This window comes from Meleagris gallopavo, chromosome 2, assembly GCF_905368555.1.
Source record: "Meleagris gallopavo chromosome 2, MGAL_WU_HG_1.1, whole genome shotgun sequence".
Lineage (NCBI taxonomy): Eukaryota > Metazoa > Chordata > Aves > Galliformes > Phasianidae > Meleagris > Meleagris gallopavo.
Genome location: NC_139405.1, coordinates 39,903,567 through 39,921,109, shown reverse-complemented (window position 1 = coordinate 39,921,109; position 17,543 = coordinate 39,903,567). Strand labels below are relative to the sequence as shown.

At 40.8% G+C, this 17,543-nt stretch overlaps 1 protein-coding gene across 1 annotated transcript; it reads left to right on the top strand.

Moving 5' to 3' along the window:
• The first annotated feature begins 437 nt into the window (after window positions 1-437).
• On the top strand, window positions 438-6,616 carry FAM89A (family with sequence similarity 89 member A). Its single transcript, XM_085219788.1, has 2 exons — window positions 438-888; window positions 4,640-6,616. The coding sequence occupies exons 1-2, from the start codon at window positions 637-639 to the stop codon at window positions 4,796-4,798; spliced, it is 411 nt and encodes a 136-aa protein (XP_085075914.1). The 5' UTR covers window positions 438-636; the 3' UTR covers window positions 4,799-6,616.
• The last annotated feature ends 10,927 nt before the right edge of the window (window positions 6,617-17,543 follow it).

Below are 17,543 nucleotides of genomic sequence, written 5' to 3'. Positions count from 1 at the left end.
CAAAGCATTAAGACGCAGAGCGTATCATCTTATGTACCAATCCTTGTAGTAGTGAGTAGATACAAATAAAGAGTGGGGAAAGATTCCTCAGATGTAAGTTGGTTTAAGATAATTGCCAGCGAATCTGATGAGACTGAAATCATGAAAAAGCCACGCGAGGCTGTAAACAAAGCCAGAAACGACGCGAAGCCCTAACTCTAATGTTAAAAACCACTGTATCTCTTTACTTCTCCAACAGAAACCTGCACAAACCAACCGAGGTTGCGGCGATAGGACCCCACCTTTAACCATCTGCTCCGAACCACCCGGTTATGCAACGGCAAAGATAATAATGGGAAACAAAGGGCGCACAGCTCGCGCTCACAACTGGCACACGACCGCTGTGTGCGAGGGCGGGCGGCGGGCGGGCGGCGCGGGGCCATCCCTCCCGGGCAAGGCCCGGCCCCGCCGCAGACAAAGCCCGGGGCCCGCCGCGAGCACCTGCGCTCCGCCCGCCCCCGCCCCGCCCCGCGGCCCCTCCGCAGCCCCGCGCGGCGCCCCGCTCCCCTCCGCGGCCCGTAGGCGGGGCGGGCTCCGGGCGGCGCCTCCCGCAGAGCGGCCGACGCGGCTCTTTCCGACGCTCGCCGCCGCCGCAGCATGAGCGGGCCGGGGCTGCTGGGGCCCGGCGGCGGCTCGGGGCTGCCGCCGCTGCCCAAGAGCTTGAGCGGGCTGCTCAACTCCTCCTCCTCCGGCGGCGGCGGCCAGGGCGGGCGCTGGCGGGACCTGGAGCGGCTCTACGCGCAGAAGTCCCGCATCCAGGACGAGCTGAGCGGCGGCGGCCGGGGCTCGCCGCGGCCCCCCAAGCCTCCCAACCTGGACGCGGCGCTGGCTCTGCTCCGCAAGGAGATGGTGAGCGGCGGTGGGATACGGGGAGGCCGGCGGTGGCGGCGCGGAGTCCCCGGGGCGAGGCGGGCGGAGACGGCGGACGTGGCGGGCGGGACTCGGCGCGGCGGGGGGTGCCGTCGCTCAGCGGCCGGGCGGAAGGGCGCACCGGGGGGCACCGCGACGCCGTGCGGAGCCGCCGTGCGGAGCCGCCGTGGGGAGGGCGAAGCGAGCGGCCTTTGTAGGGCGGCTATAGGGCCCAAGGGGAGGTGGGCGCGGGCCGCGGGCTGGGGCGGCCCCGAGGAACCCGGCGGCTGCAGCCTAGGCTCGGGGCGGTCGTTGGGAGAAATGCCGTGGGCCCTTCGGTAAAAATACCACGGGGAGCTGAAGGACGCAGTGGTTATTTTCCACGCTCTCAGAATGCGGAGCTGCTCAATGAACGCCCTGTTCTGTGACAGCCGTCTGAACGTGCCACCCATCTCGGAACGCTGTCCTCTAAAAGAAAAGTGAGCACTGATTCATTTAGCTCGGGTGAAGGACGCTTGGGCGCAACTTTCCTCAAGACCTTGTTTTGGTTCTGTAACGCAGCGTTATTAGCACAGCTCCTCGGGGCGGTCTGGCACACCTTTGGGTTCAGCACCCGTGTGGGTGTTGGTGTTCTGCTGATGCCAGATGCGCTCCTAATGACTAATGAACCACTTCAGCATTACACACTTTGTGTTCTGAAACAACGTACAATGTTGCTGCAAACCTGCCCGTCCTAAGGCTTGTTTTATCATGGTGGGAAGGTATTGGAACTAAAAAAATTGTCAAAAGACCCTTCTGTGGCTTTAACAGGAATGCGTTCATCACGCTTAGTCTGTCACAAATGCTTCAACAAATAATTCTAGTACAACTCAAAATGCCCTTATATCCTCATTTGCCTCAAAGGATGAGAAGCATGAGTGCCCATCCACTGCAGGGGTGTTTTTCTATAGTAGTGTAGAGGGACCTGAGGATATGAACTTTGTTGTCTTTATCTTTTCCAGAAAAGCAAAGCTAGCTCCTATAAAAATCTAATTTATTTTTCCTAATGGGAAATCAAATGAGATGCTTGTTCAAGTCATTTGACACTGGAATTCCCCTTTGATAATCTGTTATCCTTGATGATGATTTGATTATTTTTTTTCCTTCAGAAGTGTTTTATCACAAGCACACCAAAGACTTTGAAGCAACAGTCCCCTCAGTTCCAGGTGTGCTCCTCTGTAGTCTATACAAACTGACTATGCCCTCACATACTGATACGCTGCCTTTCATCATGGGGATAATAGCACATTGTTATCTGTTTTGAACGTTATTCCTTTCACCAATCAAAGATAGCATTACAGCTGAGCAATGAGCTCACTTCAAAGTTTCAGTACTGAATGAGGAAGCATCTTTCCCTGCAAGATGTTCTGCACTGGCTTTTTGATGAGGAGTGTGGTGAATTTAGATGCTGGGGGAGGAAGGGCATCACAGAAAAATTCGTCTCAGAACTTTCATCTTGAAGAGAAATGTTGATAGCTGGGGGGTGCACAGTATGTAGCCTCGTAGGTTCTATGAGAGGAATCTCTAGAGTCAAATGCAGATGAGTTGGGATTAAGAACATTATGCTTGTGCTAGCAAGCTTGGATGTTTCTTCAGCCTTTTGATACAGTCAGAATCATACTTGAAGGCTGTGAAGAGCTAGAGGCTGTGTTTTCTCAGTAGATCTGCTGTTCTTGTTTATTGACACTGGTGATAGCTACGGATGTAATATAATACATATAACTACTTGGTGCTAGGACTTGCTAAACTGATTCTGCTGATCAGTGTCTAGCTTGGAGATTACAGCTAAGTGCAGAATGGACTGTCACTCAATGCACTAAAGTGCTGCACTGAGCAGACACAGGAAGGCTGTTGCAAATTTGTGTGCGCTCCTTTGAAGACAAAGATCTCGCATCTGGAATCTCTTCTGTCTCCATGCCGATTTTCCTGCTCAGTTCATTCCCTTTTCTCCTAATCACTCTGAATAATTCTTCACCAGTCTCGTCTTTCAGACACTTAGTGTTGATGCAAGTTTCCCTAATCTTTCTCATGTTTACATGTAACAGTATTAAGTCCAGCTTCACAGAATTCTTTCTTACTTGAGATGAGCAGTTTGTTTAGATGGGGCAAGCCAAACTTCATTAGCTGCCAGCCATAAAGGCTGATCTTCAGACTTTATTCTTGGGCAGGTAAACATTCATTAGCTTAATGTGTCTGATGAAATTACCTCAAGTATGACTTAAGTAGAATGGGTCTGGATATGGTGCATATACTTACTTTTGTTTGCCCCTCTGCAGCCCTTTTGGTCCAAATGCTGATCTCCTGTCACAGAATACTTGAAGGCTAGCAGGCACTGTTCAGTGAGTTCTGCTTGCTTGGCTTGCTGCAGATTGTGCACTCTGCAGCAAAGAGAAAGCAGTTGTCTTCAATAAAAAAAAAAAAATGAGATGAGGAAGAAGAGCAGCAGAAGCTCTGAGGGTACTGAAAGGCACATCTGTAATCTGCTGGCAACTCAGTATAACGTTTCATACCTTATCCTCTATCTGCCTAAGAGGCAGAAGTATTGATGTCTAGGTCTGTAGGAGGCAGCATGATCATGTCTCTGCTTCTTGACCTGACCAGGTAATAGAGCTTGGCTCTGATAGACACTGTATCTTGTTTTTCTAAGGTGGAGTGGTGATGTGGCGTGTGATGCTTGTTTTTTCCTCCTCCCATCTTTAGATAAAGGAGCTCATAGGATAGGGCAGGCGGGAGGGACCTCAGGAATGACAAAGAGAGATCTTCGTCTAACTTCTTATGGTTTTCTTGTGTGCTGAATGCACCAGTTCTTAGAATTTCAAAATGTAAGGAAAAGTTTTTGAGGTAGGAGTTCTCATTCTGTGTAAAATGCAACCTTCCCTCCTCCTCCCCCGTTTTCGAATGTGAATTATAGCAGGAACTGCTGAAAGACTGAAGCTTGCTAGGTCAGCTTAACACTAAAATGCAAGCGTAATAGGTACTTAAAAAGGTTACATTGGGCAGAAGTTTTAATTTACTGCAAGAGAAAACTCAGGTTTAATGTGATCTCACCTGGGTAGGTGGAAATGTCAAAGAAATTCTTCATTTTGTTACCACAGATGGAAACCACTTCAAGCTAAATGACCAGCTTTAGTGTTCAACATGGCTTACCCATTTTTGTGCCTGAAATAAAGATGCAGGCTACAGGGTAACTTCAGTGTTGCTCCGAGTCTTTAACTGGACTTGGACCTAATGTTTTAGGAGTTTAGGGGATCCAAAATAGTAAGGTCTTGATGACAAATCAGGCCAATGCATGTAAAACTCCAGGAGTACCAAAAGGAATCTTGAGTAGCATGTAAAAATGTTCAAAGGTTTGCAGACTGTAATGCATACCCTTATCTTACTCAGCTTTAGTTTTGCTGCCTTCAGGTGGCATGTGGTAGTGTTAGATGTGGTTAGCTGTGTAAAGGCAGAGAAGCCAGCTGCCTGTGTACGTCAGTATAGAGCAGAAAACTGAGCAGAGATACTCAGCCATGAAGCGAGAAACCAGTCAGAGCTGCACTTGCATTTTTTTTATTTGGGCAGTTCTAATCAAGATGAGATCTGTGAAAGACCTACAGTGATATCAGAAAAGTATGTCTTCCACATGTTGTTGCATGTAAAAGCATTATGTCGCAAATAAAATCACACTTGTAATATTATTATTTTGATTTCTCTTCCACTCCTTCCCCATCAGGTTGGCCTTCGGCAGCTAGATATGTCACTTCTGTGTCAGCTGTACTCCCTGTATGAATCCATTCAAGAATATAAAGGTGCCTGCCAAGCTGACTCTAACGCAGACTGCACGTATGCTCTGGAAAATGGCTTTTTTGATGAAGAGGAGGAATATTTCTAGAAATAAGAAGGCTGGTCTAATTCTTTGGTCCTACTCCCGCTATGTACACTAAGTCACTAAGAATGACTGGAATCTCTACAGATGGATCTCTTCTTGAGGAGGAGCACCCAGCTATCCTAACTTGCATTCAATTCACTTATTCTAACATGCTGTCAGCACAAGTTACTCATGCAAATACCACTTGACGAAAGTGCTGTACTGTAACTTCTGAAGAGTCCTCAAACATGTTTGACAAGGGTTTTCAATGTAATTTGCAAGGTGGGTGTTTTCAGCTTACAAACACTGATAGCTTATAACTGGAATTTTAATCATAGAAGACAGTAATGACTTCCTGATCTGTAGTAACTCCTTGGGGTGGAGGAAGCCTCCGCTGTGGTGTAAATAGCTATAGGTGATTTTGTTCTGAAACAGTATTGATAAATGCAGTTTGAACAGGCATCTGGATGCACGCACATCCTCAGCTCTACTAAGCTAGTTCTGCTCTTAGCTGCATCCAGTTTTGTACTGGGTGGATTGTTTACACAGTTTAATTTTTTTTCTTAAGCTAATTTTGACTTCCTTACACCCAGCTTACAAGCTGTACATGTGATACTGAATGCTGTCAGCAGTTTTTTTCTGTTGATCTAATTCACTTTCTTGGTACTGCCATTTGGCGTTAACTTTTATACAGTTGTCTGGATTTCTTGCAAAAAACAGCTCTTTGACCTGCTAAACTCTGTTCTGAAATGGTTTGCTTAGCTTTTACTGTACTGCGGAGTAAAAGCACAGAATCAAACATAGTCTGTCTGCCACTGTGTGGCTTGGAATAACGTGAACTCTTGTGCAAGTGTTCTGGATCATATGAGGGAGACCTCTCATATGACAAAATGGGACAAATTGCAATATTTTGTATTGGATGAACTTTGTTTCTGTAAGGTAGATTACAGCTCTTTTTAAAAACGCAAAATAAATATTTTGAGCACATACTTTGCATACGTTAAAACTTTTTATACTGACTTGTTCTTTGAAGTATAACTTATTTTTGTTTTCAGAACTTAAAGCACTCAATTTTCTTTTTAAAATTTCATAGCATGTACCTGTAACACTTAATTAGTGTGGAATACGTGAGTTGCCAACTATCTTACTCTTCCCTCATTTCTGCTTTAAGTAAAAACCAGCTCCCAATGTGATTTTCATTTAGCTTTCATTTTAAAAATGCTGTAAATCACAGTGCCTGACTCATGACACAAGCTAATAATAAGGGCTTAAAGCTCAAGGGGTTTTTGCATGGTTTACGTCTGGCATGCATACAGTTTACAGAATGAATTCGAAATCAATTTCTGGGGTAGCTATTCTCTTAGTTTTTTAGCAAATGCTAGGATGTTGCAGTGATAAAAGCAAGGAGACCTTCAGGGTGGAGTTTTGTGCATTCTCTCTAAAACTGGTTTATTTTAGGTGGAATTTAATGGCCACAAGAGTAAAGACTGTGCTGTAATTGTGTATGTGTTTAAGCTTTTAAACTAGTCTGTGAAAATTGCTGGATTTCTTTTTGTTAATTCTGGTCTAATTACTTCTCTCACACAAAACTAAAATAAATAAGTCAGATGCAAATAATCCAAATGGCTACATCTATATTTAAACTGCTATGTGCATGTATGTGTTGTGTATGTGTACACACATACATGTGCATGCAACTTGATGCTTTGACCTAGGAATGTATCAGCTGCGAATATGATTTGCTGTGCTTTTGGTATTTATATGAGGCTTTTTCTAGTCTGTTGAAATACTGCTATTTTCTTGCTTTTTCCTGAAAAATAAAAAGCACGGTGTTTAGCAGAGCTTCTTCATGTTTGTGTGTGTTAATTTGTCATTTCAATACATCCGGCACCCTCAAAGATTTCTTTGAATTAAGCATAGAAAATCCTGTCTCTGCAAGAATCAAAGGTTGTTCTACAGATGCTTATGCAGTCCCAGTGGTGAGAGTGGACTTAAGCAAAATTCCTAAAGTTTTCTCCTAAATGAAGCTTAAAGTTAGCAGTGGAAATCATTTGTGCTTTTTAATGCAGCATGCTTGTGAGCTAGGAAATGTGGTATGTACCAAGAGAAACATAAATGTCTCAAGGAATTACTCCACAATGCTATTTGTACTGGAAGAAGGATGGACTGTTAGGACTTGCTAAGGTTTTTAGAACTTTCAAGACCACCTTTTCCTAAGCCAGATTTAAACACAGTGATGGTGGGCTGGCTAGTGAGAAGTTTTTTAAAAAATAATAAATTTAAGTCAATAAACAATTGTTCCAGAAGCATTGTTCCATGCTTGTTGTTTTGATTACTGAGCTTTCTCTTCACCACTTTATAACAACATGAGGTAGGGAGATTCTTTTGAAAGAGTTACTTGGTGGGAAAGTGTAGCTTAAATACTGAGTAATCGTTACATGCAGCTTCAAGTCAGAGTTTGGTTATACACATGATCAAACAAGCTGTGTTACTACGCAAGCCTGCTGCTTTCAGTCCAAACCACGTAACAACAATGCTTTTTCCCATTTTTCCTCCATAGCCTCAGTTTACACATGTGCATTTTCTTCTTGCTCTCCAGTTTGACCAGTAGGTCCTGGTTCAGCCATGCTAGTCTCTTGCCTTTTTTCTTGATTTTTTCCATCTAGGGATAGAGAGTTCTTATGCCATAAGGACAGCTTCCTTAAAGATCTGCCAGCTCTGCTCTGCTCCCTTGTTCTTGAAGACAGATTCCCAGGGGGTTTTGTTGACTGACTCCCTGAAGAACTGGGAGTTGGCTTTCCTAAAAATAAGCTTTCTGATTTTACTCTTTTCTGTCCAGTATCCCTCAAGAGCATGAACTCCACCACTGCGTGGTCACTACAGTGCAGGCAGCTTCCAATTATGATGTCACCAATTGGTTCACTCATGCTGGTGAGCAACAGATCCAGCATTGCATCTGTCCCCCCTGGAGGCATTGTCTATTACCTGGCTCAGGTTTTCAGCAGTTTTCTCTAAAAAAGAGTCCAAGGTCAGCATACTGCTGCAGTCATAAAATGGGGACAGCAGCTAGTTAAAACAATGAAAATGAATTACGTGTCAGTAAGTACATATTAAAGGATCCTCGACTGCCTCACTTTCGCAGCATCTCCCTTAAAGTAAAGTGAGTGAGCGTTAATGTTTAGTCAGCTACACAGTCACTGAAGCTGCAATGTACAGTGAACTCTAAAGATGACTAAAAACATACCTCTTGCATCTTCAGTCTCCCTCCTTTGTCATAGCTGTGTATCTCACCATGACATGGGAAATGCATGCTCTCCCACCAGACCTAGCTGTGCTGGATGCAGGCATACCTGGTGAGAACCACAGAATCACCAAGGTTGGAAAAGACCTCCAGGATCATCTAGTCCATCTATTGCCAGTATTTCCCCACTAAACCACGTCCCTCATTACCAACGGAAAGCAGATAGGAGCCGTGTGGCAGATGGGAGCCCTCAGCCAAAGGAAAGCCTCATAGATACTTCTGAAAATGTGAGAAAAGACTTTTTCATTGTATTCAGATACAGTGTATATTACCAAGTGATATCATGCAACTCCTAGGCCACATGGTCAGCTTAGCTGATGCTACTTTGGAGAAGGCTGGCAAGAAAACAGGAAAAACATCCTGCAGCTCAGCGATAGAAAACTTAGTAAAGTGGTTGAGAAGGTGATTAACTGTTGTGAGCTCTTCACTAGTCTTCCTCTACGGTGTCTACATGTAGGGTAAAAGGATTAGAAATGGAATTACCAGGTCTGTGTCGGCTGTTTGAAGGCTATTTGACAATGTACCTTCATTTTATTGCTATGACAACTGCAGTCGTATGGTCAGAATTAAATCACAGTCTAGTTTTGAAATGTTCAGAGTCTGCAAACAGAGAAGAATCATGAGATAGTGCTCTACTCAAGAACTTAAGTGTCATAAAATAAAAAGGATGGCTGATGTGCTTGACAGCTATAAGAGATGGCATTTAGGTCCAACTTCAGTTCCTGGGGAATTCTCTGCCAGTTCTATAGATTTTAGTGGGATGGAGCTGGAATCAGGGGCCTTTTCGTGAAATCAGAAGTGCTGTTGCATGGCATCTCCAGCAACCTATGCTGACATAGGAGAAGTATTCAAACAGGCAGTGCAAGTATTTTCAAAGGTGAAGTGATGAAATGATAGATCATCATTTGATTAGCCTATAAAAATGATTAGTGTTGCTTCACAGAAAGTTTTCAAATAAAGGTGAAACCGAGTTGTACTCTCTGTTTACAGATGGCTTGGAGTCATCTTTCAGTTTGCTTTCAAAAGATAAGGTTTTAATGTAAGATTTGGTCACGTGAAATTGAAAGACGGGGGGAATGATAATGCTCAAAATTTGCAAATAATAATTTAGTTCCTAATATAGGTAACCAGATTATTTTCCACAGCTTTTTAAAATAAGTTGATTAAAAAAAAAAAAAAGTTTCTATTTCCTCATAAATGATTGTTTGCAAAGTTTTAAATGCAACAGAGTAGCAAAAACCCCAGAATCTGTGTAAATAAGTTAATCAAGTAGTGTCTATTTACTAAGCTGAGGCTTTGCCTTGCATTTAATCTAGTTCCTCAAGAAACAGCTAACATGATGACTGTCCAAGCACCTCCTGTAAGTCTTTTTGTTATTAACTAAATTTGATGCGATAGAAGTCACAAAGTTTGTCTGTTTTTGCAAACCTTGTAAAAAATAGCCACTAGTAGAAGAAAGACTTAGTGCTGCTTTGGCTGCCAGGATCAAAGGTGAAATTCATGTTTTCCTTTCTGTATGGTCATCAGCAGCCAGAAAGCAAAAACTGGGCCATTGCCTGGAGCTCTACAGCAGCCTGGGTGCCTGCTGCATCTTTCCTAGTTCTGCCTGCCAAGACTAAATAGATGTGGGTGGTGTGGGAAGGTGGGAGACTGCAGCGCGTCTGTTGGTGAGCATGGGAACTGGTATGTTGCATGGGAGAAGAGGCTTAGGGGAGACTTTGGATATTACTTTTTGGACTAAATGGGATGTTGGAAGGTGTGAGTGTTGTGGTGAGGAACATCAGAGCTTCTGGTGGACAGAGGAGGTAAGTGAGGTCTGGAAGGAGATGCTCAGACACAAGTTGGTTTCACCAGCTTTGCTGCTCACAGCTTGGGGGATTTTTCTTGTCATTTTCCAACAGGTTTTAAAATCTGGGTGTACACTACTTGTCATGGATTTCTAATGTTGAAGTTATTTATTGCAGATGCATAGTTTTGCTTACCTGAAAATAAAGCATTTTATTTACATTGCTGTCTAGTTAAAACCATTAGTTTTATTTAGATTGTTCTGATTGTTCTGTCAGCAAGGGGAATAAATTTCCTCACTGTCATTCAGCTGACTGCTAGTCAGAAATGTGAAATGGGTGGATTAACAGGTGTACCTGCCAGAAGGAGTCCTATCATCAGAGCTGTTTTCTTCCCCAGCGTGCAGCTTTGTGCCTTTGAGCCATTTGGAAAGAATTTACTCCTGTTTGAGGTCTGCCTGTAAAGAATACAACACCACAGTAGTTTCAGGTTCATATTCCTTTCCATTTACTAAACGGACTTTCTAAGAAAACAACTCCTCAGATGTATATTTGCTGGTTTATCTGAATCTATTAAATTTAACAACACTGCATGACGTAAGGAAATAACTTGTTCTTAAAAAAATAATAATTAATATTAATATAAACGAGAGCTCTGTCTTATTTCAAAAGTATTCTTATATTGATTTTAACATTTCTGAAGTTTCAAGGCTCCATACACTAAGTGGTGAGGCTCCCTACCAAGCTGTTCTGACTGGCTTTCTGGCTATTCTAACTCCATAATCAGCTCTGCAAGCACGCAGGGTCTATTGCAAACGGCTGGCTTCTTTGGTATTCTGAGGATAAAATAACCTGTGAAATCTGTATACATGGTTGTATACACAGTGACAAGCTATCCCAAGATCAGATTGTCTGGAAGAGCAGACGTAACTCACAATGTAGATTTGCTCAAGGGCAGATGTAATTGATTAAACTGTAGGTGAGTCTTGATTTGTGCTGGACTGGCGCCTGCTGCTTGCAGGGCAATTAAACTTCATAAGAAAGCAGCAATATTACTGTTGAAAGTTCTCACTTCAGAGGACCAGCAGTGAATTTGGCCATTTGTTTTTAAATGAAAAGGTAATTTTGGAAGAGGATGAAAATCTACTGCACAAATCTGTTGCTTTTATTTATTATTTATTTCTTCCTTTCATCCTTTCTATTCAGGAAAATTCATTAGATGGATGTGGAAACAAACAGCATTGGGTAATCAAGCTCACATCTGATTTCAGAGGAATGTGCTTTTAGCAATAGAATTTACATTTTTCAGATAAGGTTGGTATGTAATTTAAAGAGACAGAACTATTTTCTTTTGAAATACACAGGCTTGTGATTACTTCTAGTGAATTTTTGCCAGGGTTTTAAATGCACTAGTGCTGCAACGTTATTAAAATAATGTCTTTAAGATGATGCAATTTTTAAGAATTCCTCAATGTAAATCAGAGGAGAAATCTCTTACAGACTGTGGATTATTAGAAGTTAAAACATGTGACCAGAGCAGACTACATTGGTTGCTGTTGGGAATTGTCAGTGCGTAGAGTTCAGATGTTTGTCAAACTGCTGCCTTAAATTTGTGGTAACAGAAGTAGTTCAATCCTTCTCACAGTGCTAAATATTCTCTTTTAGAAATCTCAAGCATTTCTTCCATGGGTCAGAAACTTCCCTGTGATTATCTGGTTAGACACATGAGTAATAGTTTTAGAGTTCTTTTTGGCTCAGGATACCAACCACTGTCACAAACAATAAAGTTGCCTGCCTGCATCCTACCAGCTATAGCTTAAACTGTTCTGACTCGTCAACCAGCAGAACCTTTTAAATCATTTGCAAAAGGGCAACATAGTAAGGTCATCACTTCACTTGCAAAAGCACCTGTAGGATACAGGCAGTAAGTTTTGTTATTTTTTTTTCTCTGAACTCAACCCTTTGTCATGTCTTCAGTTCAACTGAATCAAGATTTAGCAACAATCTGATGCACTATTTGTACTGAAAGCTCCACTGCTTACAAGGTTGTTCTTCCTGTATAAGATACTGGAAAGTTCAAGCACTGCATACAGAGGTGAATTTATAAGAATTGAGGTAAAGTTTTGAATAATAAAAGCAAAATTTTGACAGGACCACGTGTATAACCCGTGTTACTAACAAAGTACCATGGGCTATTCATGTCCTGGAATAAAACTATTTCTGTCTTTTACATTCCACAAAGAGTAAATTTCCTAAAGATTTAAACACTTGTTTGGTACTGGCAAAGGCCTTTTTATCAAAATTAGCAGAAAAAAAATAACAGACTGTTAGGAAGGACATTTCACTTCTCATAGTACAAGAATATCAAAACCCTGTTAGTATTTGTTACCTTTTTGTCTTCTGAATACAGGACACCTACATTCTGAGTCCTGATATTCTTTCTTTCTACTGTTTAATATCGTACAAATCAAAGAGTATCTTTGCTAGTATCTTTGGATTACTCTTGCTCTTTTTGATGATTCTTTCACGATAAATGAGCGTGGTGGAAACTTGTGGTAATCTCTGGGGTGGTGGGGGAAGGAATTCTCCCATCTGTTTTATGTATTTCGTTTATCTTGCCTCATGTCCTCTTCTGTAGGATTTGCTTAAGGTCTGAGTTTTCATATGTAAATAAGTTTGTCTTGTCTTCAGTGCCTTCTGTGATCGCACAATGGGACTTCTTGTCCCCGTGCCACTTACCGCTAGCCAGTCATTCACAAAGTCCTTTCTATTTATGTTGCAAATGGCGAATTGTTCTACTGTTTGAATATAACTTCTCATAGAGAATAAAAATCTTTTCTGTCGTTAAATGCAGGTGTGTAGAGACAAATACGTCAATCAGTATTAGAGGAGTCAAGCATATCACACTGTAGATGTTACTTTGTAAGAGAATCCGTTTAAAAATGTGCTGGCTATAGAGACTTAGACTACAATTCTCTTACAAATCAAAAGGGAGTTTGTACAGATGCATTTATTATCCTGAAACAGAGATCTCAATTCACCATGTCCAATCCTTGTGTTCCATTCTAAAATAGATGCTCTAATTTTCAGACTGTGATCATATTTTTGTTTCAACTTAACTGTGTGTAACCCAGTGTAAAAGTCTGGACAAGAATTCCATAGTAGATTAAAAACGTACAGACTACCTTATTTATTTTGAAGTCCCATATACATTGCAGTTGTACAGCTAAGGAATCCAAGTGATAGATTTTAATGTTTCTGTCCTAACAAAGCTGTTGCAGGAGGTAGCAGAGACTTTGAAAAATGCAACTGGAAAATAAAAAGAGAAAATTGCGTTAGTAAAAATCAAGCCACCATATTCATGATGAATTTCTCATGTAAAGTTTACATTTTCACAAAATCACATTGTTTAAATAAATTGACATAGTTTAAAGGCTGAAAAACAACTGGTCATTAAACTGCCACTGCACACAGTGAAATCTAACAGGTCTCCTAATTTAGGACAGACAGCTTAACTTGGCTCTCACAAACAAGATCTCTGGCTGCCAGCCGTAACAGCCGTCCAAAGTGCCAGTCCGGCCTCAAGGCCAGAGGAGGGACCAGATCATATCTGGGTTCCCTTTTAGCCCTGACTCTGTGCAAACAGATCACTTCCCACCAATAGCAGCAGAGCCAGCTGTCTGCTGAGGACAAAGCTGTGCACTCAGGAACAGCTGTTGCGAGGAGTTGAGAGGAGCCAGCACTTTTCAGTATAATGGCATGAGATTGCAGATGGCTATCTTCCACTCTGCCATTATAAAGAGGAAGGAGCTGTGCATGAGAACTTCCTGTTTTGCTGTCCTCCATCAGGACAGAACATAAAGGATGAAAAGCCTCTCTGAACTTACTATCAAAGAGCTCCTGCAGCTGAACTAGATTAGCATCATCACGTTGGCATTTTTATTTAATGAAAGCAGATAGGTAACAATGAGGGAAGGCAGAAACGATCTGTATATGTTTTTTGATGCTGTTTTATCAAGAAGTTGTTTTTAATCTGTCTATACTTGCTGAACAAATACTTCATTTATCAACACTGTCTTCTTTTCATATTGCTCTCTCCCAGGATGGAATGAATTCAAGATGGGTTATGGTTTCCTAGCTGTTCAACTCATCTGCCATTTCCACACTACAAAGTAGGAGAAATGTCCTCAGATGGAAACAGAGGCCCTTGGTATTGAAAAAGCTGATCAGCAGTATGGTCAAAATGACATATATAATTATGCTCTCTATCCTTCAAAGTCCAATCCATTTTTCCTGATTCTGGTACATGCCACTTTATTATGCAGTCAACTTTCTCTTCTTCCTAGTTAGTTATTATAACATTATTGTTGGCTTTTGATTTTTGTTGATGAAAAGAATGCTGCAGTCCTATTGAGAGAAAAAGATGCTATCTCTGCTGTAGCCAAGAGAGGATGCATCAATGGCTTTGAAAGTTAGAACCAAACCTTATACTAGAAGCAAAGTGAGAGACCAAAGAAGGGATCAGAGTTCAGGAGTGATGCGTGTCTGACAGCATCAGATGGGCTACAGGCATCCATAGCAGGAAATGGCTACAAAGGTAAAAACCTTTATGGATGCTTACAAGCAGAGTGAATTAATGGTTATAAGAAGAGAATGTAAGCTGAGTAGAAGTGTTCCTGTATCAACATTTTGCTTTCTTGTTTAAATTTATGCAATGCTACTGGATTAATTCACAAAAAAACAAACAAACAAACAAACAACAAAAACTAATAGTAATACTTCTTCAAAAAATAATTCTTATGCAAGACATACTTGTCCTTTCCACCTCAAAGCCTCAAACTGCCAAATAAATTTTCCTTTCAGATAGCTGAAAGTAAGGTCAGTTAATGTGTTAGCTCCCACCCCTTGATTTTACTGAACCAATTTCAGATTTATTTTGGCACATGTAGCTGCAATAACTTAAAATTTCTTATAAAGGATTAATGATTTGCAGTACCCCTAAAGATCTGCATTTATCTATGCTATTCAACTGTTTGTCATCCAGGCTCAGAATTGAGGCCCCCTTTAACATAACAAAGAATTCTTTGAACATGTCAACTTCGATATTCACATTCTATGGCTCCTGGCACATCCGTTTCAGTATCTGACATTCATGGTGGTGACTGATTCCCAGAAACCTGCAGCTGAGAGGACATAATGCTTTTCATCTTTTTAAGCAGACAACAACAAATTAATCCTCCCCCAAATCCTGTGATGATGGAGTTGAAATCGTTTTATGCAGATACAAACATACGTAAACGAACACAAGGTCAAAGTCACAGCTGTAGTCAGTCTCATATTCATGATAAGTATTCAGATCTTAATTCATACCCCTATTCCTCTGCTCACATACATAGCTGTGGCACGCATTACTGTGCATCTTGTGGACAATTCTTTTGCCTAAAAATGTATTAAAAATTACTGTTAGAGACGATAAGAAAATTTGGGGGTCATATGGACTTCTCCAGCAACGAGCACATATACAAACTATATGAGTTCACACTCTTATATTATGTAAAGGAATTTAAACCACAGTTTTATACAGAAAGGAGAGGAAAAAAAAAAAAGTCCATAATCCTATGAATAGCAATTAAAACAATTAAAACATAATTGGCAGTATTTGCTAGGTAGTATTTGCTTTGTGTTCCTGTTTATTTATGCAGTGCTCAAAAGAGCTTTACATATACAGGAGACCACGTTTATAGAAAAGATTTTATAGAACTTCAGGTCTTCTTTCCAGCCACCTCCATAATATACAAGCATTATTGGAAAGTCTCAGGTCAGAACAGCATTATAAATGAGGAGAGAATATGAAATCTTGTCATATACTCCTTCCTGCAAATTCTAAGTGTGGCAACCTGAATTTCCAATTAGTTCAGTGACAAAATTCCTATTGTCTTTTAGCAGTGAAGTCATATGTTCAGTACGCCTTTTACCATGTTTTTTTTTTTTTTTTTTAACTCTGAAAAATCACAGTTTGCACGACCATTTATGTCTTAAATAAGGTGTCATACTAAAGTAATTTGCATTTCCTAGCTTTCCTGGTGAAATTGTGAATTAACTCTGTTACAAAGTCTGGAAGCAATTATTTTGTGGGCTGATTTTGATCACTAAGTTCATTTAAGCATTTCTCCAAAGTGAAAACGAGTAACACTTTTATTTAGAAGGTTGGAGATACTACAGAATGAAAAATAATAAAAGATTATGTACTAACAGTGCTTTTATATTCCTTCCAGTTTTGGAAACAACAGTGCTTTACTCTTAAACTCCAGATGGCACTGTAGTGCTTATGATTACTTACTTGGGTGAGAACTGGATTGGAAAAATGCAAATTCCTGAAAAACAATAGCTTCCTTGTTTTAAGAGAAATCAGCTGCTAATAGTTTTCCAGTGCAGATGGATATTTTACTTTCAGTTTTATGAATACTAGGATAACAAACGGCAGCTTGTGTGCTGGAGATAGGACTGGTTGTGTAAGAAAGGACTCACTTGTTCATGTTTGAATGAGGTCACAAGGGTAGTAGCCTTTTCCTCACCAGAGAGACCTAAGGCAACACATACTATTGCTGTGAACAGGAAGGGCTATGCAACAGCAGAGATTCTCCATTCATTCCACAATCGATTCTATCAATTTCTGTATAATTAGTTTGAAAAAGTGTATTTACAAGGATGGAGTGCAATCTGAAATAATGAGGCTATCAGTAACTTCTTTAGGGAAAGTCATTGGCTTTACTGTTTGGAAGATACCCTTTGTCATTTGTCAGTGTTGTCACTTAGAATATGGCAAGAATATTTACAAGAAATAACATTCTTCCTTCATGTTCGTTCTTAGAAATATTTAGGAGTATGATGTTTGTTTGTTTGTTTAATCACATACTCATACTGTTTTATACTACATCCATAATAGCTCACTCTTTTCTTGCATAAATATTTCTTAAGACTAACCCCTCCTCCCCCCTTTTTTTTTCTAATGATCTTCTCAAATCTGCCTGTCATCTACATCCTTTTAACTACATAACTTTTACTCCAGTTCTCCACTGTTGTATAGAGTAATTTCTAAATACTTGACCTATGGACCCAGTTAAAGTTCACAGCTCTCACTGGATAATCACTAAGCCTTGGCACAACCCAAATCTAAATAACATCACTGTTTGTTTTGTACAGTTCATCTGACAGAATTCTGGACTTGTTTCCTTATCCTACAAGACACGATATCCTACTGGGCTCTGAGCAAAACACTTCATTTCTCTGACCTTTACTTTTTTTTCTTTTTTTTAAACTAAGTAAATCTTTTCATACAAGTTAATGAAATGATATTAAGATATGTAGGAAGGGCAGCCTATTTTTAATACATTTTCTAGCACAGATGACTATTTCATTACAAGAACAAATTTAAGAAAGATGAGATCAAAAGACAAAAAGAATAAATGTGAGAGAGACATGACCGACACAGAGAAAGCCCTCAAGTTCATACTAGATTCATGGAGTACTAGTGCACTTGTCACATTAACTCTGGTACATTAGTAACCATAAAATCACACAAGGCAGAGTGCCCTGCATGACTTGATAATAATGACACCTCTGAAAGCTTGTACAACACCTACTTTTGCCCACGGCTGTGTAGCTATTAATTTTTTCTCCTTCC

Bases quoted from the DNA above. Each gene is read 5' to 3' on its own strand.
- FAM89A (XM_085219788.1), top strand. From the start codon at position 637: ATGAGCGGGCCGGGGCTGCTGGGGCCCGGCGGCGGCTCGGGGCTGCCG. The intron at 889-4,639 runs GTGAGCGGCGGT...CTTCCCCATCAG, and splicing joins CTCTGCTCCGCAAGGAGATG to GTTGGCCTTCGGCAGCTAGA.